This window comes from Oreochromis niloticus, linkage group LG1 (genome assembly GCF_001858045.2).
Source record: "Oreochromis niloticus isolate F11D_XX linkage group LG1, O_niloticus_UMD_NMBU, whole genome shotgun sequence".
Taxonomy (NCBI): Eukaryota; Metazoa; Chordata; class Actinopteri; order Cichliformes; family Cichlidae; genus Oreochromis; species Oreochromis niloticus.
The window spans coordinates 19,103,912-19,127,728 of NC_031965.2; the positions used below are offsets into that span (position 1 = coordinate 19,103,912).

General features: G+C 39.4%; 4 protein-coding genes across 5 annotated transcripts in view; 2 read left to right on the plus strand and 2 right to left on the minus strand.

Moving 5' to 3' along the window:
• The first annotated feature begins 2,749 nt into the window (after positions 1-2,749).
• On the plus strand, positions 2,750-6,256 carry terb2 (telomere repeat binding bouquet formation protein 2). The gene is made up of 7 exons (XM_003442390.5): positions 2,750-2,959; positions 3,519-3,600; positions 3,714-3,853; positions 4,335-4,396; positions 5,471-5,535; positions 5,635-5,723; positions 5,862-6,256. Exons 1-7 carry the CDS (start codon positions 2,896-2,898, stop codon positions 5,972-5,974), a joined length of 615 nt encoding a protein of 204 aa, XP_003442438.1. The 5' UTR covers positions 2,750-2,895; the 3' UTR covers positions 5,975-6,256.
• A 1,335-nt stretch (positions 6,257-7,591) lies between these two features.
• Positions 7,592-11,072, minus strand: LOC109201996 (uncharacterized). Of its 2 annotated transcripts, XM_019358198.2 has the most exons (4): positions 10,525-11,072; positions 9,759-10,144; positions 9,529-9,670; positions 7,592-9,377 (listed from the first exon to the last, which is right to left on the minus strand). In XM_019358198.2, exons 1-4 carry the CDS (start codon positions 10,605-10,607, stop codon positions 7,919-7,921), a joined length of 2,070 nt encoding a protein of 689 aa, XP_019213743.1. In that variant the 5' UTR covers positions 10,608-11,072; the 3' UTR covers positions 7,592-7,918. The 2 variants fall into 2 exon arrangements, with proteins under 2 accessions (XP_019213743.1, XP_019213745.1); XM_019358200.2 differs by having other exon boundaries at positions 9,759-11,072.
• Positions 11,073-11,170: 98 nt separating this feature from the next.
• Positions 11,171-14,627, plus strand: sord (sorbitol dehydrogenase). Its single transcript, XM_003442302.5, has 9 exons — positions 11,171-11,361; positions 11,461-11,494; positions 11,806-11,970; positions 12,181-12,340; positions 12,449-12,567; positions 12,923-12,988; positions 13,084-13,262; positions 13,859-13,980; positions 14,155-14,627. Exons 1-9 carry the CDS (start codon positions 11,308-11,310, stop codon positions 14,318-14,320), a joined length of 1,065 nt encoding a protein of 354 aa, XP_003442350.1. The 5' UTR covers positions 11,171-11,307; the 3' UTR covers positions 14,321-14,627.
• Positions 14,628-18,142: 3,515 nt separating this feature from the next.
• Positions 18,143-23,817, minus strand: part of apba2b (amyloid beta (A4) precursor protein-binding, family A, member 2b) — a 67,969-nt gene continuing 62,294 nt past the window's right edge. The window contains exons 11-14 of the mRNA XM_019359507.2: positions 22,473-22,820; positions 22,208-22,327; positions 21,399-21,539; positions 18,143-19,472 (exon numbers count right to left, since the gene is read on the minus strand). Of these exons, the coding sequence (XP_019215052.1) occupies positions 19,401-19,472; positions 21,399-21,539; positions 22,208-22,327; positions 22,473-22,820 (681 nt within the window). The 3' untranslated portion in view covers positions 18,143-19,400. The remainder of the gene's footprint in view (positions 19,473-21,398; positions 21,540-22,207; positions 22,328-22,472; positions 22,821-23,817) is intronic.

Consider the following 23,817-nt stretch of genomic DNA (forward strand, 5'->3'; position numbering starts at 1 on the left):
CAGTGCTTTGTTCGAGCAGGTTGTTGGGGGAAGGTTGGGAAGAAATACTAGGCGTGGCTTTGCTGTTGTCATGGCAACAGAGTTATCACTGCCTTTAAACTGCTTCACCAGCTCCTTTACGGAGGAGTGGAGAAACTCAGCCGCCAATAAAAATATACATGCGGGGCTGGTGATGTACATCATTTGTGCTTATTGGTAAAATATTTCAGCTAAGCCGACTGGCTCAGGCTGAGCCTCTGTGCATGCGTGTCATGTCTGACATACCAGTGCAAAGCAAGAACTGAGCACACGCATGGAGAAGCAGGTGCTTGGTGGTTTTCTAAGCAATTTCTTTGCATAGACATGTAATAGCATGGGATGAAACTCATTCAAATGTGCCACTATCAATATTCCGGATTTATACCAGCAGCAATGTGGGAATAGTGTTGTCCAGGATGCAGGAATATCTTCCTTATAAAGCACAAGGTTACAGTTTATTCGTGGACACATACAGAGTCAATAGACTGTGAGTGTGTAGCCATGTAATAGCTCTGAAAACTTGACCTGTAGACAACCCCAGCGAGGAGGTTAAACAACACAAAGCAGAGAAGCTGCTGTACATACAGTCCATCTGTACTGCTGTCAAACATATGTCTGCAAGCCTTTGTGTACCTCATGATGTATCTGTGTGCAAGTGAGAAAACTGACAATATAAAAATATAACACATTTACCTCCATGCTGTCTCACTGAGTATAGATAGCTTCTTTAAACGAGGTCAGGATAAATCAGACATCTGCTACAAATGTAGCTCCATTCACAGCCAGGTTTGCTTTCAAGGGGTTGCTGAATTTAGACAGTCAAAGTCAGTGGCAGCTTCTGTGTGCTTTAAAAAGCACTGATCAAACCTGCTTAATTAAGGCAGGCTCATACTTATCGTGTATTGTCAGACTAAGTAGTGAACAGCCATCTAATATGGACTGTTACTGTGTAAGATGTTGCAAATATTACCATCTGGTGTTAAAATACAGTACTGCAGTAATTGCTGTGCAATACATTAATAGTCCATTTTAGAGGGCTGATATCACACTATAGTTTTAAGTATAAACCTCAAGTAGTATCCATTGAGGGTTTTGGCTACATCGACACCAGGGGATAAGCTAAAAGGAAAACCACAATAAATTCAAAAGAAATGTAACTGGTTGACAAGGTCAAAACATAGTACTAATCAGCCTGTCCTCCTATTCTATATTCAAAGCAGTAGTTTATCAAATGTAACCCTGTAATGTCAAGTGTATCATATTTGATACAAGACTTTCACATCACCAGCATGCCTCTGAAAAACCTAAATAAATTGTACAATAAATTTGAAAGCAATAAATTGAAACAAAACAAAACAAAAAAGAACAAAGATAACACAGATGTAACAAATATGATAGAAATTAAAGCTGGTATGTGCAAATTAATATTTCATTTCTCTCTCTCTCTTTTAAATTGTGTTAGAAGGTTCAATAAACCTTTTAAAAAAAATTCTGGTAACATTTTCATGGCTCAGGCTTTAATGGGATAAGAATAGATGCATTTTCCTTTACCATACAATAAACCTTACAATTCTGGAAAGTTAAGTTGGGGAATAAAAGTGCATTACCAGCCCAGAATGTATATATTTATTTATATATATTTTTTTAATGAACAACATACTAAAGTGTTGGTTTTACAGTACTGTGTGTTAAAAGTGTTCGTAAAAGAGTTTACAAATACTGTATATTTTAATGCAGGATTGAGATCAGGATTGCAAACTCAAGTGAGCTTCAAGTTCAGTAACAACAACAATGTGAAGAGAGGGCAGATGCACAATATCCAGTCAGCAGGATGTACTATTGCCCTTGTCATGCTTGTCTCTGTGTGGCTTTACAAATATAAGTAGGAAATAATGCTAAATATAAATTCTCAATTGGAAGTTCTTTACCTGTAAAATGTAGAGCAATGAAGAACATGCAAAGCTCATAACTCATCTGTCTTTCTTCTTCACAGTCTGTAGCTCAGGGCTGTGAATGTAAAGCCTGGAGGCCAAACTTGGCTCTGCAAAGATTCCACTCTGGACCGTATAAAGGAGGGCATAAATTCTGGACTTTTAAGTGTTCTTTCACAAGTTTTCCTGCTGATGATGACTTCTCCCATGGCCATTCATATTACACCATAAAACTGAGTTTATTTTTGTTTGGCTTTTTTCCACAATCCACTATAGAAGTTTTCTGTTGCAGTGGGTCCACAGTAAAAAAAATCAAACAAACAAAAAACATCAGGACGTTTTATGTGAACGAAAAGAAATTTTGTGTTTCATAATTAAAATTAAAATGAGTTTGGTATCCCTGGTGCATTCCTCGCTGTTTCTCTCTTTGTTGCATTTAGGAAGCAAATTAAAAACAGCCACTTAATACCTTTTATTCATTCAGTCAGATATGGTAATAGTATAAATAACAATGACAGTTAAATCAGGTACTTACACGCAATTTGTGATTTTTCAATGATTTAGCAGAGCTAACTCAGCTCACTAAATTGGAAAAAAAGTTATTTTGTTTTATTTTGGTCACTCTCATTTCAAGTATTCATGTTTGAGGTTATCTGGCTTTGTTCTTTAATGACATATCTAAGAAAATATATTTTATAAAAGCCCTGAAAAGTTGTTTTTGTTGCCAGATTTTTGCTTGGCTACCTGCAGGCCAGAGATTTTACAGATTCTTTCTCTAATCTTAACATTTCCTACCGTTTTTAGAGCATTTGAACGCGGCAGAGCATTTTGAGCGCCAACTCTGGCTGTGGTGGCTAAGGCAGAGCAGAGGAGGGGGTCGTTTGAAAATAAGAAACAGATGAAAAACAAGCTACACTAATAGTAGTTAACTTGTAGTTTTCTGGCCATGTTTCGCTATAAGACTGCCTGGTTTTCTAGCAGTGTGCCACAGACCTGTTACATGTTTTGGAGTAAGTATCCTGTTTTTAGCTTTGGTTTAAGCTAGCCATCCAAATAAACCTAGCAACCAAAAAAAAGTTTATAGAATTATCTTAAAGATGCTGCTGCTGTGATAAGGTTAGTTTAAAGTAATTTAACAAAGTCTTGATTTAAAGGGACCTGTAGTACTGTGCACAAGTCTTGAGGTACCACTAATGTCTTTATTTTTTGCTTCAAAGAAGCCAGACTTTCTGTGTATTTTTTAAAGTAGTCTAAGTAATAGTTCTCCAATCTTTCTGAAGGTCTTTCAAGTCCACTCCTTCTACCTGACCGACCCAAACACTGACCTGTTTAATTATTCAAATATATATTTAAAAAAATAATAAATCTGCATTTCTTTAGTTGAAGCCTATTTTTTGCCTTACATACTGTATTGTAGTGTATGTTTGTACCTTTCAATAAATCACTGCACCATTTTGCTAGCAGAATATCAGGAATTGAGGGGTGGAGGAAGTCTTTTTCACAGTACTGTGCTCTGGCATTTATAGAAACACCTTTGTTAGCTTGTTCTGATCGCCTTTTATCTCTTAGCTTCAGAGGGGGGCTCCATTGCTCATTGGAGGACAGCGGATTACCTTTTCAGTGAAGATGCTACATGCCCTGATACTCTTAGGTTAGCATGCTGAGCTGAAAAGCTTTACATTTATCATCCTCCGGAGAATTTGTGTTTGTAAGGCATTTTTCCACAATCCCTTTAAAGCTTAACACATAAATACTGTTTTTTAGGATCTTTGAGAGCAAGGATTACCTCTGGAACAAGCTGACAATATTTCACAGCTTGTTTCTGTCCGCCTGTGAAAAGAGGCAGAGTGTGAAGTCTGTGAGCATTGGTCAATATGTGCTGCCTCCAGCCTCCGTACAAGATGGTAAGGATTAATTTATGCCTATTAATTTGTTGTGATTAAGCAATACTAAGTCCTTGTTAGATAAGACTGAGGTGTACAGAGATAATAAGAAATAAAAAAGAGATGTTGAGAAACAGATATTGATTTAACCTACTTAAAGTTTGTTCACTGCTTTTTCTGGACATTTGATAAATAAAAATATATTATATGAGTGGATAAATTAACCAAAAAAGTGTTAAAAATATTATATATTACAATCCTGGTAATTTATTTGTGCGGGAGGACCACAACCTCTTTTTTAAATGAAGGGAAAACCCTGAATTATTTTCTACACAAACCACTTCTTTAGATTTTTGCCTCTTCATTTAAAAAAAAAAAGGATAGTTTTTCCTCAGGTTCCTGAGAACATTTACAAGAACTGCCACTTTCTGAGTGGTTCAGCTCAAAAAATGTCAACCTGTCTTGACGTTGGAAACAGCTTCTCATTTATGTATCATTTCAGAGGTGAGAAAAGTGTTTGGGCAGCTGATTTGGGAGCGTAATAATGAGCAGTCAGCGGATGAGGTACGGACAGCAGCAAGATAAACTGCACACAGGTTACGCCTGTAATTCTTGTTTCCACACTAATGTGTGTGAGATGCTGAAACAGCTAGCCTGACGAGTCCTCTGTTGGTCGTGCACTCTGTTATACAGAAACATGCCACACTCCCTTTGTGATAAACCAGCATACGCTATTTGTGGCTGAGTTGCTGTTGTTTCCATTTACTTACACTTTGTTATAATTCCACTAACAGCTGTTTGTGGAATATTTAAAGGGGACATGAAATGCTACTCAAATAAAGGGTAATTTACACCATTGAGCCCTGCTCTCAAAAACTGACATAGATGTTGGTCTGGTGACTCAAACAAACTCTCCTCCACACTCTTCTCATTTATAAAGTGCTTTACAAACGATTACTGCTAAAGAGACAGACAGTGAAAGTGGGCAGTATATCTCAGTTTCTTGGCATAAAACTCATTGTTGCAGCCAGGGACAGCACAAAAGTGATCCCCTTAAGCTGATTTTTATTTTTAATGTCCTATTTTCCTCTGAGTTATTGATTCTGTCACTAGTTAGCTAACAAAAACAAATGGAAGTCCGTTAGCCGCAACCAACCAACCAGATGAGGTCACGTTCGTTCCGTACTGACAGAAGATGATGCTAAACACGCTTTTAAAACTTTAACTTTAAGCACTTATTTCTTAAATCCACAGACAGAGTTACATTTATGTCAGTTTTTGAGAGCAGTGCTCCGCGATGTAAATTAGCCTTTATGTGTGTAGCATTTCATGTCCCCTTAAATAGCGAGTAAATTTCACGACTGAAGTTGTTGCGCAGGTGGCATCCTATCACGGAACCACGCTGGAATTTACTGAGCTCCTGAGAAGGACCCTTTCTTTCACAAATGTTTGTAGATGTCTGCTAGGCTATTTATTATAAAGAATATTCATTCATCCATCCATTTTCTTCCACTTACCCTGAAGTGGATTAGTTGAACTCGCATCGTGGCACATTGCTCAGGAACTTGCTGTGTTTTGTGTTACATGTAATGGGATTTAAAATAAATAAACTTAATTAGAGTAACTCCTTTTTTACAGCACTCCCTGAAAAGCTATAATTGCCCAACAGATGATGAGTTCAGCGAAGAAGAAATCAGCATAAGGTAGTATGTGGACTTCCAACTATAAATATTGTGATTCTGATTTTAAAAAAATGTAGACTCACTACTAAACTAATAAAGCCTCCATCACTCTGTTGGCAGTTCTGGATTATCTGACACCGACTCATCAGAGAATGAAGCACCACTTTGTGGTCGTATGCAAAAATATCCAGTTAAAAGCACGATTACAGGTGAAGAATTGTTAGTTACTGTTCTTTTCACAGTTTGTTATTGACCTGTATCAAAGGTCTAGTGTAATAATAGAAGACAGTAAAAGGCAGAAGACATTTGTGTGCTACACATTATTACTTTCTACTTACTCCTTGCAGGGTACGTCAGCATGGACAAGCTGCAGAAATACTCGGGTGACCTGTGCGATTTCTATTGTGGGTGTTTCCGATGCTTCAGATGTAAAACACTCTGCTGTTTGCCACACTCATAAGCAAGCAAATAGTTAGAGAAAACCAGCAGTTTTTACAAGATGAGTTATTATGTTTGTTTATTATGTTTACATTGCCTTCCTGCACTGATTTATAATAAATCAGTATGTTATAGCTACTGCTGATGTCATTTTGTGATTTTATTGTACTCTTGTTACAGTTCTGTGTGCTACAATATAATGTTGTATATGTGTGTTAGCTTTTGACTTTCATATCATAAACGATGGAGATTTGCCACACGACACTGGTTGTCCTGTGACATTTTATTTATGTTATCCCTCTGACATTGTCCCTAGTTTTTATTGTTGCCTGATGAAACCCTCCCTGAAAGGAGAATCTTATTAGTGGCTCCACACTTAAAATTATAAACTTTTTTTTCTGTCTATTTAAATCCACAAAGCAAAGTTTGAGACAGGAATCAAATTGATGTGCTCATTGAATATGCTTTAACTCTGCTAACTTCCATGACAAATACAGCGACCTGGATTGAATCTAGTGAGGGTGAGAGATGGGTGAGCCACCAGCTTATAGTCTTCTAGTTTACAGTAGGCTTATTAAATTCATGAAAAAAAATCAACCTGCAGAGTTTTCAGTGAGCTCCCACGAGCACAACGACTTTTGATCCATCCAGTGTGCGACTCAGACTTTTGCTCTGGGACAGCCTGCAGCCCCCTGATCAATCAAGAAATTAATGAATAACAAAAAGATATGTAAGCAGACAAGGTTTTCTCTTCAGTGTAGCCACCTAACAAGGGGCACCTTGAGAATAACAAAAATATTGCTACCATTTCTTCTGCGTATGTTTAGCTGTTGGTGTACAACATTTACGTGCATTACACCTATCTGTGTGACTGAGGCATAATTACAAGAATCCAAATTGCAAATTTGGAAACTGTGGGGTGGTGCAACGGGACAGTGGTTAGCACTGTCACCTCACAACAAGACACTTCCTGGTTTGAACCCACTGGCCAGCTGGGGTCCCTCTTCTTTTTCAGCTGTTAACAGCATTACTCCAGCTGCCTGCTTGGCTTGGGTGATGGTACTACTCTCCAAGCCTGCAGGAAAGCACTGCAGACTCCCATCCCACAAAGAATTTGTACACTTACACAACCAATTACTGGATTTCACGTTTCAGCTCCAGATTCTATTTACATTTCCTGTTTATCTTAAAAACACAATATGCAATAAAGCACTTAAACTTAACTCCTGCTCCCATATCCACAATAGTTGCCACATTGCATGACTTCCCATGTTTGATTGGGCAGATTTTTATGTTGGATGCTCATCACGACCCAACCCCAAAGAAATTTGTTTCCCCTCTTAAACCTGTATTTATGATTGGAAGTTTCTTAAGCATTTCTGACTCCATTACATCAGAATCACTGAAACATGCTTCACTGCTTCTCTACCTCGTCACATTGTTCGGTGTTGTGTTTTCCTGGTAATTACATAGCCGTATATAATTTTCTGCGACCTACTCTTAAGCTAAAATAGATTGACACTTTTGTCTTTTATTTGAAATTGAATTGCTTTTACTTTTATTTATAGGGGAGAGTGAGGTAAGATGAGCCACTTTTTACTCATGTTGTCCTGGATGTGAGAAAAAAATGACACAGAAATAGAATGATAACATATTCCTTTATTTCAGGATGTCTCCTTTCAAATGTAATGATCAGAATCTATGTCTGATGACGCTGCCCAAAATAATGACCTATTAAAAAAAAATGCTCCTTTGGCTCAACTTGCCCCAGATTAGGGGTAAATTGAACCTAGTCAGTGGGTAAACTGAGCCATCTTGGGGCAAACTGACCATGTAGTTTTTAAAATGTAAAACTGATCATATTGTGAAAACAAACCATTTTAACAGTTGTAAACCTGTGAGAACAAACCTGGAAACTGGTGGTTTCTAAACAAACCACCAGTTCAAAACCATTTATTCAAAAGAACTATTCAATATTCCAATGATCAAGGTTGCAGGGGAATATGAACTGTTGCTCCCTCCTTGCAGTTCCTCCAGCCTGTTGAGGTTGAGGTAGCTTCTTCAGCACATCCTTGCGTGGGAAAGATGCCTCATCATTTTCCTTGAACACAAACGTGGGTTTCTTACTGCTAGTGATCCCTCGGATTCTTCTGAGAAATCTGGCACTCACTTCGTTGTCTGCAAAGCTGTCAACCAGGCCAATGTAATGGTGGCTCCTGGATTTGGATGCAAATCTTACGATGACAAAGTCACCAACTACCAGGTCTGAGACATCTGGTTCACTTCTTTCATCGCTGGAACTCTCATACTCAGAAGTGTCTTCAAATGGGATGGGAACATCACTCTCCTCAGAGCTGCTTTCCACTGCAATTTTTGTCTGGGTTTGTTTCCTCTTCCACATTCCTTGCTTTTTGTGGATTATTTCTTTTTTGCCTTTCAGTTTATTTGTCCTTTCTTCATGGTGTCTCTCAATTGCCTGCTTTTCAGGTGTATCAGTCAGGATTCGTGTCTTCACACGCTTTCGATTTGTTTGTTTCCTGGGCTGCTGACTTTTGAGTAAGGGTAGAATATCAGTGGGAGACACATATCGAGCATGGTTGGGGTCACTTCGTGAACCACATGCATGTACAGGGTCTGGTGAAGGTAGCTCAGCAGAAAGAGAGGCTGAAACCACAGGTGCAACACCTTCAGCGGCAGGCTGCTGCTCCAGGTTGGGCCTGTCTGACACCATGGATGGCTCAAACTCTGCATCAGAGAAGATATCTCTGTTGTAAGGGAAAATCCCAGTGGCTCTAAATCCCGAGGAGATATTTCGTGGTGTCATTGCTGACATGAAAGCATCATTCACACAACCAGCAATTTGGTATATGCTGGCAGTTTTGCCTGGGTTGGACCTCATCCAGCCATCAAGAGCTCTGTTGTAATAGGTTTTAAATGGACCATACACACACTTATCCAGAGGCTGAAGGCGATGGGAAGTGTGGGGTGGAATTGTGAGCATTACAATACCACTTGTTTTTGCTATGTCCAAAGCCTTCAGTGAAATGTGGGCTTCATGGTTATCCATGATTAGCAGCAGTGGCAGGTCAGGGGAGCACTTGGTCTGCTGAACCAGATGTTCAAGGAACACAACAAAGACATCTTCACTGATCCAGCCTGATCTTGTAGTGGTACCAATTGATCCCGGAGGTGCTCCTGCAATGAAGTGGTCTTTGTATCTAACCCTTGGGAAGATAAACATCGGAGGGACTGCGTTACCAGTCGCATTGACAGCACAGACTACAGTCACCAGTTCGACTCTTTCAGCAGATGTGATGGAGCCCACTTGTTTTTTTCCTTTTTCTGCCACTACCTGCTTTGGTGTCTGTACTGTTGTTACACCTGTTTCGTCAACATTAAAAATCATGTTTGGGGGGAATTTATACCTGTCAAACAAAAAAAGAGCAATGATGATTAGTTAAATTTTTAAGTAATGCAAAAAATGTTAGCTGAGAGTACGCATATTTATTCACTTAACTGTTGTTTGTAGTTGTCATAAATAGTTATTAATGTTTTCAATTAGATAACTTCTGTTACCTGTCGATCACTTTAGCCAGATTGTCAAAGAACTCCCCAACTGTAGTCTTATTGAAGGCTGTAGCTCTTCCCAAAGATGTTGCCTCAGGCATACGGCAAGAGAGATGGTGGCGTGCCAAGAAATTCTTGAACCATTCTTTACCTAAAAAATGTAATGGTAAAGTAGTAAACTACACAAAATACATTAGTCTGTGCCAACCTACTGAAATGTTGTTTCTTGCACTTCCTACCGGCTAAACCTTTCTCTGTCCAGTTGCTGGGAGTAGGAATGTTGTTTCTGCCTGCCAATTCTAATGCCAGTTCACGGCATTTCTTTGGGGAAATGCCATGGAACTGCTCTGCAAGCTTCTTGATATGCTCTGCTAGCTCCTTCTCCACCTCCTCAGAGAAGACTCTCTTTGCTGAAGCTGTTCCACTATAGCCAACCGATTTGACCTCCTGTGTGTCCCTCTTTTTAATATATCTCCTGACTGTTGACCTGTCAATTTGTCTTTCTTTAGCCACTGATCTTATGGACTTTCCTCCCTTGACTTCACTCGCTGCCCTTTCAATCTCCTCCAGGGGTGTTGAGCCCCAGCTGGTCTTCCGTCTGTAGGTCCTTGGCATGATATCTTTTCTATAATAGTTAACATATGACAAATACAACAAAAGGGTTCAGTATACTGAACTAAAATACTATTTAATAAGTCAGAGCCTTAAATAAATTTCAGTGCCTTATGGTGGGGTAGGTTGAACCATTGGATCAATTTACCCCATAGGCTTTGGCTCACTTTGCCCCATAGCCACCATTTTGAAAAAAACGGGCTAGTTTAGCAATTTAGGCTAATCTTTAGAAAACTTCTTCAGATTATATTATATTTTAGAAACCCACCAACATGTATAATATATCATTTTAGACACAGATACATTTGTTTTAATATTACAGTCAATTTACCTGATATGCAGAAATTTTACTTTGACAAGCAGAAAACATTTTTTTGTGTAATACAGACTTACCCCTTCTCCAATGTGCTCCTCTTTAATATAGCAGGATGGAAATGATGAGTGCTTCCTGGATTTATGGTCACATGACAAAACATGAACACAGTTACCTAGATACAAGGGGTGGTTCAACTTACCCACTGGCTCATCTTACCTCACTCTCCCCTACTGCACAGTGCTCGCGTCCCACCTGTGCAGCCAGTTAGGTTTTTTAGTTTTTTCACATTTTCTGAGTATCACCTCCTCTTATCACCTCTTGATTTAGTGTCTGTTTAGGCAGAATAAATATACATATAATTATTAATTATCGCCCTAATGTAAGTACATGTGATCTAAACTTTAGTTACTACCTGACCTCTGTACCGCGGGTTGTTTAACGAGCCACTCAGTTTTACTCCCTCCCCTTTTCAAATGGACGCTCTTATTTGACTCAAGTAGCACCACGGCAATCTAAAAATAATTTTGCTTATTAATTCGCTCGTATCAATGATGAAGATTTAAGATCAATTTGCGATTAATAAAAATATAGTTTATAGCTTTACTCGAGGGGCAAAGAGTAGTTTTGGTGTCACACTTGTGCAGTTTTATGTTTTTGCGTCGCAGCGTCCACCCCTACAAAGTGGACTGCTCCGCAGCGTTTTAAGCCAATCAGGGGCTTCGTTTAGGAAGGCGTGCCCTGCCATTGCTTTGAGTACTTTGAAGCTGAGAGGAACTAGAGACACTCTGGGCTGTCTGTTTGCACTTTGCCGTGCTTTCTGTTGACTTCATGTCGTTGTAAGCCCAGCATTTCTCTCTGTCATGGCGCAAGACAATCTTTCCCTGGTGCTGCACGCTAAAGGAGACCTGCGGCTGGTATGAAACTGTGCTGTGACGTTACATATTCGCGTTCATTTACACGCTGTGTGACTTCAATTGACTGCAACTTTTTTGCATTATCGTCGTTTGTCACAGGAAAATCGCCCTATCCCGGAACCAGGACCCAATGGTATAGTACTGCACTCAAGTGCAGCTTATATTATATACGTCATCAAAGAGCAAACAAACCCAAACGTCCAAAGAGGCTGTTATTGCTATTTTAAATGCTTTTTCAATGAATAGAGTTATTGGTCACTATATTTTAATTATGCCATTCATTTCTTAGCTTTTGACTTAAAACACATGGGCATTGCCTCTTTTCATTAGTATGGTGTTGAAGCAAGCAGCTTAAAATGTAGAAAATTGCATGATCTCTACTCAGACCAGTCTGGGAGTGCAGCTGTGTCCTAACTGCGTTCCTGCTTTGCCTTTTGTGCTCAGAGGTTTTGCTGCAGATGCACTCTGTGGGAATCTGTGGCTCAGATGTGCACTATTGGCAGAATGGCCGGATAGGGGACTTTGTGCTCAAAAAACCCATGGTGCTGGGGCACGAGGCCTCGGGGAGAGTGGCGAAGGTTGGCTCAGAGGTCAAGCACCTTAAAGTGGGTAAGTGCAAATGTAGTATGTAACTCTGAGCTGTGCACCAAAGCCAGCGTCACCTAAAGTTTAAACTGAGGAAACCTATTCTAAATTTACCCATCACACAAACTGAATTTAGATTAAGGTTCATGGTATGGAACCCTTCTACCCTATGCTAGTTTTCACTCAGCTATGTGGTGATAGTTCCGCTTTAATTTTTACTTTTATATTCTCTAGGTGACAGAGTGGCTATTGAGCCTGGTGTGCCCCGTGAGATGGACGAGTTCTTCAAGACTGGACGCTATAATTTGTCTCCCACTATCTTCTTCTGTGCCACACCCCCTGATGATGGAAACCTCTGTCGCTATTACACACACAGTGCCAACTTCTGTTACAAGTACCAGTGTTTTTCCAAGATTGCGCAATCAATTGCGAAGCTGCCTCATCTGTCTGTTGGCTAACACGCATAAGTTTTCCTTTGTTTCTCTCTTCAAAAACTGTTCAGGTTGCCTGATAATGTCACATTTGAGGAGGGAGCGCTCATTGAACCTTTGTCTGTGGGAATCCATGCCTGCCGAAGGGCTGGAGTGACCCTTGGTAGCACTGTGTTCGTCTGTGGCGCAGGTAAAAATTAGACAAGTCATCAAATCTGCTAGTAATATTCCATCAACAAGATGAGAACTAGGGTATTTGAGTAACCTGCTCGTGCAAGTAAGGAATCCCTTTGGCACACAGTGGGTGTAAACTCAAATGTGATTCCTACTGTCTTCACAAAACTGAAGTGATGTGGGCAAAAACTGCCCCTTTCCATGCAGGTTAATCTCCTTAATGTTTAACTTGTTTTCAGAAAAAAGATTAAGTTCATTTAAGCACTCTGTCAGTAATACCTGATTCAGCACTTGAACTTTCTTTTTAAATGTATGTTTGTGTAACACAAGTTTGCTTAGACCATTTATGCATGCTTCCTCTCTTTATACAGGACCTATCGGGTTGGTCTGTCTGCTTGCAGCCAAGGCAATGGGGGCCTCGCAGGTCGTCATATCTGGTAACACAATTTGTCATTTTAAGCACTCATCTTAACAGAAGTATTCATTCTGATAATTCAACTTAACTCTGGTTTCCTTCCTTTGCTGTGTTCAGATCTGTCTGAGGAGCGTCTGTTGATGGCCAAAGAGCTGGGTGCAGACTTCCTGCTGACTGTGAAGAGAGGAGATGGAGCCCAGCAGCTGGCAAAGAGTGTAGAGGAGATGTTGGGGACCCAGCCTCACATTACCATTGAATGCACTGGTGTTGAGAGCTGCATCCAAACTGCCATCTATGTATGTGGCCAGTAAAGACAAAAGTTGTAGTCACATTTCTGAATCTGTTCCATGCAATTAGTAGATGAGGGAGTAAGAATTTAAAATCTGGATTACATTATTGCATGAGATGTTGAAACTTGAAGTTCTCTTGCCTGCCATCAGTGGTGGGATCTAAAGTTATGTATTAAGTATGGTTCTTTAATTTAGTTGAATATTTCAAAGTTTCATACAGCTTTTGTAATTCAAATCAGCAGTGACATGTCCTTTTGATTCCTATAGTTGTTGGCAAAAGTTTTTAGTTGCATAATACCTGATGAGCTCATGAGATATGATGCAAGGTTAAACTGTGCAAAATGGTAAAAACGGCACCAACTAAAACGGGAAATGTTATCAGCACATTGCGCAAGAAATATGAACACCTGTAAATAGATTTACTTGCGATGGTTGATGTACATGTTGATTTTAAAATGTCAAGGTAGAGTTATCTTTTTATAGCTCAGGTAAAGGATCTGAGCAGACACAATCTTACCTGTATCTGTCCCAACATAAAGAGGGTTCAGTCTCTGCCGACTCATAAAATAATCACTTTGTTTTGTTTTCTTCCCCTTTATCAGGCAACCCGTTCTGGAGGTGTTGTGGTGCTGGTGGGTCTTGGCTCAGAGCTGGCTACAGTTCCTCTGATCAATGCCGCTGTAAGAGAAGTAGACATCAGAGGAGTTTTCCGCTACTGCAATACGTAAGCTAACTTGGTACTTTTTTTTTTTTTTTTTTTTTTTTTTTTTTTTTCTTTCTACAAGTGGATGTTAACAGTTAAGTTCCATCAATTTTAAAGGCAGTAATGTGTGGACCATTTTTATTTTTGGGCTAAGCTAAAGTAATTATTGCACTTAAACAATTGTTTGTGTTGCAGCTGGCCAATGGCGATTGCCATGTTGGCGTCAGGTAAAGTGAATGTCAAGCCCCTTGTGACCCATCGTTTCCCTCTGGAGCAGGCAGTCCAAGCCTTTGAGACGACACGTCAGGGTCTTGGAATAAAGGTTATGTTAAAGTGTGACAAAAATGACCAAAACCCCTGAACGGATCAACTGACAGTGGCTCTGCATGACTAGCACAAATTGGACATTGACCCGAACAAAGATAACAGCGCTAGTTCAAAACAGTCCCTCAACTTGACCACGCTTTGAAAGAAGTGACTGCTACACTGCTTGCATGGGACACATGTAATTAGAATTATTAAATGGTACGATTAAAGGACTTCATAGTGCCTAATGATTCCAATACTAAAACATAATACTTGTATGACTGTATGTAATGTGCAATTTTCTGGTATCTAAGTTAAGGATTAATTTAAATGTTGTAAAAATAAAAACAAATCTTGCATTATTGAAGTTTGTATTTCTAAAGTGGAGTACATTTGTAGGTTCTGCATTTACAAATGTCAACACTAGGGGGCATAAGAACTTCAAAGTTGAATTGATGTCAATCGTACCAGAGCGTACAATGTGTTAATTGTAGTGTGCTGTTTTTATAGTGGGTGTGCAGGAAATCAATGTACTCAGCTGTGCAGAAAACTGGAACTGATCAAAGAAACCTGCCAAATGGAATTTACTCTTGAAATCCTATGCTACAATGTGTTTATCAAAATCTGGAGCAGCCTCACAGTTCTTTCTCCTCTGGAGCTGCTCTTTTTCTTCATGCAGTGGGTTGTTGGAGAAAAGTGCCACCAGAATGAGTCATGCAGAGTATGGACAAACCAGCTGAGTTTCATAGCACACCGTTTCCCTGAAGCAATAATACTGACTTTATATACTTAAACTCCTGTTTCCCCCAATAAGGCGATGTGCACTTCAGAACACCTATAATTACACAAAGCTGCCTTAAACATGCATGTGCTTAAATTACAGGAAACAATGTTCAGTAAATTATTTGCTGAGAAGCAAATAAGCATCCTCCATCATGCCATACAATATTCCTCGGTTCCATGGCTGTAAATTAGCAGATTATAACAGATAATTGGTCACCTCTATCATGGCTCTGATATTTGATGGTAAACCCCTTTTTTTTTTTTTTTTTTGTGTGTGTGTGTGCTTGGTCTCAATCTGAGAGTGACTCATTCTATGTGCATGAGAAGACCATTGAAAGAAATGCCTTTGCAAAGCTGCTTTTTTAAAATAAAAGATTTAATGTATTTTCTACACTGACAGCTTTAGGCATCAAAAGAAGAAAACACTGCAGCCTTGCTTTCGAATGAATACCTATTATGAAACTGTCACATAGCAAGTGCCTTTCGTCACACACAGGCTGAATTATAATCCTATGCACCTTTAAAAGCACAAGTAAAACTGATAATTAAGGCTCCTTCTATTCTGTTTGGATAATGCTTGGGTATCCTGTATCCCTGCCGAATGACCTCATCTGTAGTTTTTGATGAGTCAAAACAGCTGCAATGAAATTTCACACTACATAATATATCAAGAGATGTCTTACTATTCACTGCTCAATTGAGAGATGCTAATCAGATCAGAATCAGTCTTACCTGAAGCGTCTATAGTAATTTAATTATTTAGTCGTAGTAATCATCTCATGTGATGGTTGTGGTAGAACGGATCATCTGCTGTTCCGTAGGTCGGTAGAGCAATCCCCGGCTTCTACAGACCATGTTCCCAAGTATCCTTTGGCAAGATGCTGAACCTTGAGTTGCCCCTGAGTGTCATCTTTGTGTGTGTGCATGAAAGGTGCTGTATAAGTAACAATTCTTTTACCACAGATATTAAGTTGTTTTTACTTCTGACTAAAGCAGGCAATCAAAATTTCCACTTGTATCATAAACACTTCAATGTAGCCTGATTTATTTTATTTTAATCATCCAAGAGGTTTCTCCAATTCTAAAACTAAATGACTGAAAGTCCCAGATAAAACTCCACCATTGATTTTAGAACTGAAGAAGCCTCTTGGATGAGAGGTGAAACATCTTTAAGAAATTTAAAGTCCAGTTGCTTTCTTTCCAAGCTTCATCCATTCACCATCATGATGTTGGATGGATGACTGAGAACCTACAAAGACATAAACAACATGAAAAAATGACCCTGGTCAGGCTGATGGTGTGTAATAGTGTAGGGAACATTTTTGTGGGACGCTTATGACCCATAGTACTGACTGAGCATCATTTAAATATCACAGCCTGTCTTGGATATGTTGCTAACCATGTCCACATTTTGCACATCTTCTGATGGCTGCTTCCAGCAGGATAACATGTCACTAAGATCAAAGCATCTCAAACTGGGTTCTTAAACAGGACAGTGAGTTCATGGTACTCAAATGAACGCCACAGTCACCATACAGTGGTGTGAAAAAGTGTTTGGCCCCTCCCTGATTTCCTAGTGTTTTATATGTTTCTCAAACTGAATGTTTCAGATCAAACAAATTTAAATATTTGACAAAGATAACACAAGATGCACTTTCTAAATAAAGGTTTTTATTATTGGGGGGGGGGTAGAATTGTTGCAATTTGGCCACATTGGAGGGTTTTTGAGCATGAACCACCTTATTAAGGTCATGCCACAGCATCTCAATCAGATTCAGATCAGGACTTTGACCAGGCCACTCCAAAGTCTTTGTTTTGTTTTTCTTCAGTCATTCAGAGGTGGACTTGCTGGTGTGTTTTGTGATCATTGTCCTGCTGAAGACAGACAGCAGAATTCAGGCTTCCATTTACTACACAAGTCTTCCAGGTTCTTATACAGCAAAACAGCCCCAGACCATCAAAGTATCATATTTTACTGTTGGTATGACATGCCTTTTCTGAAAGGCTGTGTTACTTTTACACCACATGTAATGCGACACACACCATCCAAAAAGTTAAACTTTGGTCTTGTCAGTCCACAGAATATTTTCTCAGAAGTCTTGGGGATAATAAAGATGTTTCCTGGCAAAATAGACGAGCCTTTATGCTCCTTTTGCTCAGCAGTGGTTTTAGTCTTGAGTCTGCCATGCAGGCCATTTTTGCCCGGTCTCTTTCTTATGGTGGAGTCCTGAACATTGACTTTAACTGAAGCAGGTGAGGCCTGCAGTTCTTTGGATGTTGTTCTGGGGTCTTTTGTGACCTCTTGGAAGAATCGGGTAATTTTGGTCAGCTGGCCACTCCTGGGAAGGTCCACCACTGTTCCATGTTTTCGCCATTTGTAGATAATGGCTCTCACCGTGGTTCGCTGGAATCCCACAGCTTTAGAAATGACTTTATAACCTTTTCCAGACTTGAGAGATCTCAGTGACTTTGTTTCTCATTTGTTCCTGAATTTCCTTGGATACTCCATTATGTCTGGCAGGTCCTATTTTTCTTGATTGAGAACAGGTGTGGGAGTAATCAGGCCTGGGTGTGACTAGAGAAATTGAACTAAAGATGTGATACACCACAGTTAATTTATGTTATAATGGAGCGGGTGGGGCAATCACTTTTTAAACAGGGCCATGTAGGTTTGGATTGTTTCCCCCTCCTTAATAATAAACACCTATACTTAGAAACTGCATTTTATATTTTCTTGTGTTATCTTTGTCCAATGTTTACATTTGTTTGATGATCTGAAACGTTGAAGTAGGAAAAAAAAAAAAGGTAATCATAAAGGGGGCAAATACTTTTTCACCCCACCGTATCTCCATCCAGCAGAGCACCTTTTGGGATGTGGTGCATTGGGAGATTCACAAATCTGCAGCAGCAACTGTGATACTATCAAGTCAATATAGACCAAAATCTCTAAGGACTGTTTGCAGTTCCTCGTTGAACCTTCATGAAGAATCATGAAGATTTCAGGCAGTTAAGTCTTTGTGGAGTAATTTAAAGCATTGTGTACCTAATAAAGTGGCCAGTGAGTGTTTGACCCAGTTTAAAAAAAAATCACAGCCAGGTTTAGCTCATATTTTATTATCCTGTCACAATGACATGATTCTACTTTACGAGGCATGCACACAGATAATGTTCTTACGGTTAAAATTTACTACAATGCATTGGAAAGCCATTACTCCGCAGTAAGGCTTTTTTTGTCTGTCACAGTGTGTGATTCACAGTTCTCTCTTTCCCTCTCAAGAATGAAGGCCAACATATAGCTGGGAGGATGTTTGCGGTGACTTAAACCTGTGAGGTTTTGGTTTTTTTGTTATTTTAGTTTTTAACATGAGCACAATACTAGACAAGTTTTTATTTATGTACAGACATTCTAATACTGCGTATGGCAATGAGACAGCTCACACAACAAAGTTACATTCACAGTCCACTCAAAGTATGCATGAGTTTCAGTCAGAACACTAGAGATGAACACACAGTAGAGAAGCACACAAAAGAAACTTTTCATACCTGTGACTTGATATCCAAAGCATAATTAATGCATGTTAATATTATTTAAATGTGAATGTTTGATTTAGAAAAGATTTGCCATTCAGAAGTTGAACTGGTGTATTGCCTTAAAATGTTGTAAAGAAAAAGGATATGGCGTTTCTCCCGTACACCTCTGCTCCAAGAATTGGCTTGAGTCACGTTATTTTATTCACTTAGCACATCTAAACCCAACATTTCAGACACGTAACTCATTCCCCTTTTGATGATATCCGGCATTAACTTGTGTCTTTGCCATCATCATGGCCTCAGTTCGATGGCAAGATTCAGTAAATATTTACAATACAGCGCTGCCCCCCCCACACTGCCTGCACTCACAATATTAGCAAAATATGTATTTACATGAGAATAAATTAACAGAAATGAAAATGGAAATATACAAGAAAGTAGAGTAGAAGTATCATATTGCATTACATGAATATAAAAAAATAAACTGTGACGTATTCGTTCGGTAAGTCCACACAGACAGGACAAATAAATAGCAAACAGTATCCACGCACATCCACGCACAAACACATACACTCTGTCTCTTCAGCTGGTCGAGTGGATTAGGCATCCAGTATCAGTATAATGGCTGTCGCATGTTAAGCACAGACTAGAGAGATGATGAGGAGTTGAAGTCATCAGCCCAAAGACGAAGAAAAGAAAAAGAAGAGAGAATTGAAAGGACGGGGAGGAGTAATCCTCCACCCGGTCACTAGTCAGGTTTGTTTGTATGATAACCGACCGCAGCTGACTGCCTGTCCCGTGGGGCGGTTCTTGGCTGTTCTTTATATGTACATGGGGGTCTCCTGTCCTGTTAGAAGCCTGAACATGGCTGCCGGCATGGTCTTCATGTGAATCTGACAGAGAGAGAAAACACCAGGGGCTCTGTGAAATGGACAATCAGCTGAAAACTGAAGAATAAAAGGGCTTTTTTCTTCTTGTAAATACAACATAAAAGTCGAGTGAAATCGATGGACACACAGGCAGTGAGGACACAGTTTTAAAAAAAGACCATTTAAAGGGTTTTCAACTGTATAAAAGTAATGATCTGAGCAGAATATTTTACTGTACTGTACTTACACAATTTATAGTCTCCCACATCGAAGTGCCTGAACATTAACTGCGTATTTCAATTGTTTTCTGTTTTTTTTTAAGCAGTGTGACTTATTTGGCTCTGACAGTGATCTAGTTCTGCTCTTACATTTCACTCATCCAAGGTTACTCCGTGTTTGTTTATACTGCAGGCTTTCTGTTAAAAGTATGTCTGCCAAAAATAACCCTGTAAAGCCTGAACCATGAAATAATTGTCAGCAAACTGTAAAGTTTTGAAACTGGACAGTTTATTGATCCTTGTGACAAATTAAATATACATTAACATGTATTAATTTTGATTTGTATCATTTTTGCTATTTACGGCATTTTTGTGCAATTTCTCAGTTTGTTTGTTCTAGTCAGAAAAATGATGATGTAGAGGTCTAAAGGGTTAAAGACACATGTGAAAGTTATTTACAGCAGATGTGCCAAACATAAGGCCCAGGTGTCAGAATCAGCCTGGCAACAATTCCAATCTGGCCCAGTGGATGGCGCTGGAAATGTGCATGACTTTTACCTACATTTTAAGAACTTTTCCTTTTGACAAAGACCTCCACGATGGCTACACCAACCAATTAGGCAACATAAATAATTAAAAGACAGAAAAGTTTGTAGTTTTTCACTACAAGTACATAGTAAAAAAGCAGACTTCTGGACAGCCAATGACACACCAGAACCTTTTCTCGAATTCAACAATTTCTTTTTCTTATAATTTAAGCTCAAAGAGTCATGCTGACAGACTTCTTTCATTCTACAGCAGGATTTCTATATCATGCAGAAAAACCGAGACCTAATGTTGAATTCACACTTGATTTTGTTATATTAAGATATCTCAAGGATTAAATGTGTAATTAAACTTCTTTTCACTGACAGAAAGGGGAATTTCACTAGTGTGACCCAGTTAAGATCAAAGCATGTGGCCCATTATGTAATTTGAGTTGACACGCCTGCTTTAGAGCAGTAATTGTTGCGATTATGTACCAACAATCATTGCTGTGCATTATTTTTACAGATGATTCAATTTAGTGACCATGACAGCATAGATGGATGCAGGACGGTGAAACCAGTGTATAAAGGAGCGTTCACACAGGAAGACATTCATCACACATCACTTTGCAGCTGCTACTCGGTGGCTAGCAGTCATTCCAGGCTCTGGGTGCCTATGTAACCCCACTGTCATATGTCAATCAGCAAAAATTCGTTCTTATTGTTAGCTGCTTCAATACTTGGTCTCAAAGAGGGGAAGTATTTAATTCGGGATTCGCCTACTTTGCATCATCAGCAGTTATTTCCTTTGATGGCCAATAGCAGGTGACTCGTCCCTTTGAGAAAACAACCTTTTAAACTGTACTGAATTTAATCCTGATGAGTTTATAGTCTTAACAACTTTAATTCATGTGATTTTTATTTGGTAAATTATGCTCCAATCTATAATAAACTAGATACATCAGTACCCTGTAAGTGATTGTCAGTGTGATCCACTCCTAGCTCGTGATGTCTGGTTTCAGACAACGAGTGAGTGAAGCCACAGTGACTAAATCCATCATTTATTCAGCCAACAGTAAAAAAAACACGGTAGTTGTACTGAAACCATCACAGTATTTACACTGGATTAGCAAATGTTTGTGTCTGAAAATTATGGCTTTCTTTGTAGATGGTTTTTGTGAAATGTTTGTGTGCATCAGTTTCACCTCGCCAACAGAGTTCGAGAGAGCCTGGACAATCTTCTCGTGTGCTGTGGCCACCACACTCTGACCATTGATCTCTATGATCCTGTGACCTACTCGGACCCCACCTCGCTCAGCAATGCCTCCTCGCATCAGACTGCATATCTGGAGGAAAAACAAACAACAACAGCAAAGAAGAAAATTAGGTCATTATAAAGGTGTTCAACCCCCCCCCCCAAAAAAAGACAGAAATACAGCGATATTATAATTACATCTCAAGATGGCCCAGGATGCTTTATATTCGAATGTAAAGATGCTACAATAATAGAGAGTAAACCCCAACAATCAGGTGAGCCCTTATGAGCAGGCACTTGGTGACAGTGGGAAGGCGAAACTCCCTTTTAACAGGTAGAAACCTCCAGCTGAGCTAGGCTGATGGAAAAGCAGCCATCTCCCGCAACCACTCGGGTGGTGAGGGGAGGGAGACAGGAGAAAAGACACACTGTCGACACACAGTGCGTCTTTTACACACAATAATAAACGAATGGCGCACTAATGGTGCAAAGATTATACGTGTATGAATAGTGTCTGAGTTTAAATGGCAATTTATCACAATGCATTATAGACACAGAGCATCTTCAATATATACAATACAGAGAAAAAAATGTGCAGGTCAACTTTAACTAATAAAAAGAAGTGAAACATAAACATGCTGCGTGGTGCCAACAGGAAAGGTATCAAATAAAGTATTAACTTGATCATTTAACTAATTAACTAATAATAACTAATAATATCAGAGCCACCCACATATAGCTCTATTAAATTATACATACAATGCCATTCTGAACACTGAAGCCCAGCTGATACTTTAGATCTGGTCTCTTAATGAGGACTGTAGTAACAGGAGGGCAGCTGACAATGTTCATTTTCACCTGGACCTGGTTCTTTAAGCCCTTTAACACACAAGACAGAGAAGAACACACAAACGTAAGAGGTTTATTCACAGAAATTATGTAGTTGAATTTTAAAAATAACAATTTAGGGTGTATTTCACGACTTTAGCTGCCTCTTCCATCCACTTCTTCAGGATCTCAGTACCTTAATGATTCCCTGACAGGTGGCGAGCGGCAGCCCCACTAGGCTGGTGTTGTTGATGGACATGATTTGGTCTCCGATGCTGAGCTTGCCAGAGCGAGCTGCTGGACCGCCGTTCATCATGTTGGCTAAAATAACTGTGGGCAGGATGGAGCCCCAACCGGACTCCACAATCACCACACCCAGGATCTCCCCTTTACTCTTCTCCAGCTGCAGCTGTGGAGAGAGAGGTAAGCAGGGGATGGTGTCTTTAATGATGAACAGAAAGTGTCCAACTGCATTTGAAAACACATGAGCCACAATTGTGGGGTTTTTAATATCCTTCATATGTGTTACAGTGAGACTGAGTCTCTTAACGTGGATCACGGATTACTGCTTATACAGAAATAGATTAAAATCTCTGGTCAGATTAGATCGCTCGAGCTAATGTTGAAAATCAGTTTTGCATGTTTTATTTTGCATGAGATACTCATTAAAGCACATTTGCTAACGGTGGAGATTAATAACAGCATTTGACATGATGGATGCATGTGATGACCTCTCTACTACTTTGTGTCTTCCTTGTTTCCTTCATCTTTCTGTTTTTTTTAATAGGAGGTAAGTGTCTGGCCCCGCTTAGCACTGGTAGGAGGCAGGGGCCATGGCTGGTTTGGGTTTTGTTTGCCTGTCATTTAACTCTTTCTTTCTTTCTTTCTTTCAGATACCTCCACACACACTCACCACATTACAGATACTTCTTTGGAGCCTAATTTAATTAAGGACATTGTTTTGTTTTTTTAAACTCCATTACTGTGGCCTTCCTATTTCCTCTGAGCCTTAATAATAATAATAATACAAAATGCCAAAAGAAGTCCTATCATTGCATTTGGAGTACATAATGGATTACATGCCTCCAGTAACACTGATCTTTTTCTGTCTTTTTTTTAATGCAGCTGAGCCAACTGCAGAGAATTTCTTTAAATCTGGCAGATTTGCTCACTTGGACTCAACAGTGAACTGAACAGTGCTAAATGTTGAACTCAGGAAATCTTACACTAATTCTTCCAAAACAAACTTATAATGGGATAACATCATAAAGTGATACATTTTAGATCCAAAGGGTCAAAGGCCAAGACTGAACAGACATGGATATAAATGTGACTGGCTGGTGTATTCTTGAACTTTTTGATGTACTGATGAAGAACAGATTTGTCTTTAGCAAACAAGTCAGCAGTGTTTAGATTGCACTGGTTGTCTCAAATTGCAATGCATGAAAAACACCTGCTTTGCAAGTACAAAAACAAAAAGACTGAAAAAGTTTGGCTTGTTGGAAAGGTTGCTAGGAGGAACGACATTTTACAGCCAAATT

Excerpts from the sequence above, each read along its gene's own strand:
- LOC109201996 (XM_019358198.2), bottom strand. The coding sequence starts at position 10,607 with ATGTTTTGTCATGTGACCATAAATCCAGGAAGCACTCATCATTTCCAT. Across the intron at positions 10,145-10,524 it reads AGGAGCACATTGGAGAAGGG|AAAAGATATCATGCCAAGGA; the intron begins GTAAGTCTGTAT and ends TAACTATTATAG. Across the intron at positions 9,378-9,528 it reads CTGGCTAAAGTGATCGACAG|GTATAAATTCCCCCCAAACA; the intron begins GTAACAGAAGTT and ends TTTGTTTGACAG.
- terb2 (XM_003442390.5), top strand. The coding sequence starts at position 2,896 with ATGTTTCGCTATAAGACTGCCTGGTTTTCTAGCAGTGTGCCACAGACC. Across the intron at positions 2,960-3,518 it reads GACCTGTTACATGTTTTGGA|CTTCAGAGGGGGGCTCCATT; the intron begins GTAAGTATCCTG and ends TTTATCTCTTAG. Across the intron at positions 4,397-5,470 it reads ATGAGCAGTCAGCGGATGAG|CACTCCCTGAAAAGCTATAA; the intron begins GTACGGACAGCA and ends CCTTTTTTACAG.
- sord (XM_003442302.5), top strand. The coding sequence starts at position 11,308 with ATGGCGCAAGACAATCTTTCCCTGGTGCTGCACGCTAAAGGAGACCTG. Across the intron at positions 12,989-13,083 it reads CTCGCAGGTCGTCATATCTG|ATCTGTCTGAGGAGCGTCTG; the intron begins GTAACACAATTT and ends TGCTGTGTTCAG. Across the intron at positions 13,981-14,154 it reads GTTTTCCGCTACTGCAATAC|CTGGCCAATGGCGATTGCCA; the intron begins GTAAGCTAACTT and ends TTTGTGTTGCAG.